The 3,911-nt window shown below is 30.4% G+C and overlaps 1 protein-coding gene across 1 annotated transcript; it reads right to left on the reverse strand.

Moving 5' to 3' along the window:
- Nucleotides 1–401: 401 nt before the first annotated feature.
- LOC113855591 (aspartic proteinase CDR1-like) lies at nucleotides 402–1,670 on the reverse strand. Its single transcript, XM_027487222.1, has one exon. It carries the CDS (start codon nucleotides 1,668–1,670, stop codon nucleotides 402–404), a length of 1,269 nt encoding a protein of 422 aa, XP_027343023.1.
- Nucleotides 1,671–3,911: the final 2,241 nt, after the last annotated feature.

Here is a 3,911-nt window from a genome sequence, read left to right on the forward strand (position 1 = left end):
TTAAAGTTACCAAGTTAGTGAATCTTCAAACTAAAAGCGGCTTTTGAAGTAGTTTAAGAATCTAAAGTTTAGGAACAACAATATCCTTCCTTAGCACATCACTTGAGAGAGAAAAATAAAAAATGGGAATAGGCCATTGCTAAATCCTATCAGTTTTAGCATATAAAAACAAAAAGGAAATCTAAGAAAAACAATTCCAAATTCACTACGAAATTCAATTCATATTAGTATTAATTATAGTAGAAATGTAAGTAAAGGCATTACATATTACCCTACATCACATAGGCAAAGTTCCTAGTTAAGTAGATGACTTGAAAAGAAAGCACAAATAAAACCATTTTGTCTTAGTACAAGCAAAACGAAATCTAGATTAAGCGAACAGTAAGGTCTATAAGGATAAGCTAATTGCTGCTACAATCAGTAGGAGCAAAAGAAACCTTTTTCCCTCCAAGGTCATACTCCACTTGAAAATCAACCTGAGCCCAATTTCCGAAGATAGAAATTCCAGTGGTGGGTAATACCGTCATGCAAACCAAGTTGTTGTCTAAGGGAATAAACATGTTCTTTTTGTTCAAGACAACATCAGCACCTGTAAAATGAAACACAAAATCAGGGACACTCATATTAGTCCCATCTCTCAAACAAAAGTCAAATGGGGATGGAGCATCTTCCACACTCTCCACATTAATAGCTTCCTTCACCGAACTTATAAAATCATTGTAAAATCTTTGTTCAAGATGTGTCAATATGGGCACTGAATCAATGACCATGTTGCCATCAGTTTGACTAGTTTGGATTGTTTTTTGTCCAATTGAGATGCCTTCAAGGTTGAGGAAATAATAGGAGGGTAAAGATGGTTTGGTGATAAGAGGAGTGGACACAACCCCATTTCCTGATACCATTGTTTGATTCCCAAATTTCAATTTTCCCGTAGAGGTTGAAGTGAAAGGAACCATACAATAGGAGAATTTGTTAGCAATTTGATCACCTATTTGTGACACTAGTGACAGTGGCCCTGCTCCAAGTCCCACAATTCCTGAGGCCTTGCTACTAATTTCAAATGTGAAATTATTGTACATGCCACACCCAAAAATAGATTCGGTTAATGTGACACTTTGGCCCCCACCCGTTGAACCAAAAATAATGGAATCACTACCCAATTTCCCTATGGTTATTGAGTTCTCACCATATTGTTGTATGTAATAGCACTCCCTTGAATTCCCACATTCACGTTGATTCTCGGGGATTAATTTGCATGGTTGTGACTCACATGGCACATCCATGTATGTAGAAGATTGGGTTGGATCAAACAATGGAGCATCTTGTGGGAAACAACTCTTACAAGGGGAACATTGTACCCATGTAAGATCACTCCCCGTGTCAAAAATTCCAAGCCTTTCAATAGCTGGGGTACCAATAGAGAATTTCATGAGGTATTCACCGTGGTCAGGTACTATAATAGTTTCAATTGATGATGATGGTGATGATGATTCGTTTCTATCTATAGAGAAATCAAGTCTATTGGATCGAGAAATAGAGCGTGTGGCAGCATTTCTCACTAGCTCTGCCAGGGTCTTTGAAGAGTCATATAAGGGTGACATTGAAGAGTCACGATGGATAAGATTGATGCTGAAGCTGTTTGGCTTGTTGCTAGCATCAACGAAGAACATAGCAAAAAGTGAGCATGGGACCAAAAATAAGAGCACAAAAGGTTGCATGTTTGAAGATTGAGAACTACAAATTGAGAGAGAAATAATGGATTAGTGGAATGGATAGAGAAAAGAATTTATGGAGAAAACATTGACGTGCATGTATTTATAGATTTTTGAGTTATGTTAATAAAAAAATCATTAAATAAAAAACATTTGATTCGTGTGATACTATAAGATAATAAGCCACATTTTATGGTGACTAATTATATTCACCCATTTTTCCTCGTTCTTGTCTCAATGTGGACCTGTCCACGCCGGTAAGATTCTTCAATTAGTAGCTTAGTTTTTTAAAAGTAAATTTGTGAGTTACGTACCTATGTTTTGTAAGAATTAATTAAAGTGAAATTTATGAAACATAATTGGGAATCAAAAGAAAGAAAATGACACATGACATTAAAATAAAGAACGTGGTATGTCAAACTTTTTTTTGGTACATGCCTAGCACAACAATACTTTAATTTTAGGAAAAATATTCAAATCTAATATATAATGATTGATTCTACTTCTCCAATTCTTACACTAGAAATGTTAGCAAACATATATTTTGCATGTTTCTTTCAACATATTTTTTATTCTTGGGAAAAATTCATATAAACCTCATTTTTATTTAATAAAAAAATAACTTCTTATTTTATCATTCTTGCATCATTTTCACTTAGTAATTTAAAATATAAAAAATTTAGTAAGATTTTTCTTTGGTACACAGTCAGGGAAAAATTAGTATACTTCATATGTGCTCCAATATAATTTTGTTTTTCGGCAACTAAGAATGATTTTATAATTTTTTTAAAAAATAAAAATGTAAGGAATGGAGAGGGTATGTCAATCAAATGTAAGAAAAATATTCTAGTAAAAATATATTTACAAATAACTTAAAAATTATATTCTGTCGTTTATTGATACAACTTACACAGTGTAATCTGATCACCTTTTCATTTATATGAATTTTTTCTATTAATTAACAACTCATAATTCTGATTTTCATAATCATAACCATAATGTAAAGAACTTTTTCACTAAAATTTATTCGGCCCAATTTTTTATTTAAATTATTTTCCTAAAATAAAAAATTTCAGTTAGATTTAATTAAAAAGATAGATTTTAACGGCTCTAATTAAAGAAAAACAAAAATATATTTTTTATTTGAATAATTAATGTCAATTATATGTTAAAATTAAATTAGCGTTTGATATAGAAAAATTTTTCCTCATAAAAATATTTATTTTTTTCATGAATGTTAACTATATAACTAATATTCATTATGTTATAACATAGAATAGTGATGAATGTGTAGGGAAAAAATTATATTTGTATAGATATTTTTTAAAATTGAAAGAGCGATTGAATCTTGAACTGAAAAGAGTCGTTTCACATTCTTCAATATTAACAGCTTAAATTATATTTTGACATTTTTGTCATCCTTGTATGTGTTAGTTTGAATCTCTTTAAACCATTTAAAATTTAATGGGTAAACATCCTTTTCCAATAACTTGAAGAGTTAATTGAGTAATTGCGATTGATAAAATTACTTTATTTAAGCTTGTATACAAATTCTCTTATTGGACCTCTTCTAATCTTCCTAACATGTCATATTATTTTTATAGAAGTCCAATAAGCATATATGAACAATCATGCCAAACAGCAAAAGTCACCTAAAAGGCATAGGTTCTAAGTGAATAACCAGTTAAAATGATTAGCATCAAATTGCAAATGAAAATTAATATCCGATGATTAATTAGAAGAACGCAAGTGGATCTCAAAAGCCAGATTCTGATCTTGAAAAGCAAATAAATAAAAGCATTTCCAACACTCATGCTTTTATTAAGTATCAACTAATTAAACTTAAAGTTAGAAACAAGGGGAAAAAATAACATTGTGAAATATTATCACACATTTTAATTGTAACCTATAAAACAATGAAGAGTCGTAGAAGGAATAGAGGAGTGGGAGTACAACAACAACGTGACATTAATTTGAGATTTTCAAAAATAGTATGAATATATAAGCATTAAAACAATTAATTAAAATGCTCTAAATAAAATTTATTTTAAGAAGGATTAATTTAAGAGATTAAAGTTATTAGTCGAGAGTGTAAATAAGCAAATAAAATGGTTAATATTACATTTTCAATGTTGGCAGATCTATTTACTTATTTGTTTTCTTCACTTACAGCTCATGAAATTATCCTCATCTAAATAT

The sequence above is a fragment of the Abrus precatorius genome, unplaced genomic scaffold, assembly GCF_003935025.1.
Source record: "Abrus precatorius isolate BTA unplaced genomic scaffold, Abrus_2018 Scaffold11, whole genome shotgun sequence".
Lineage (NCBI taxonomy): Eukaryota > Viridiplantae > Streptophyta > Magnoliopsida > Fabales > Fabaceae > Abrus > Abrus precatorius.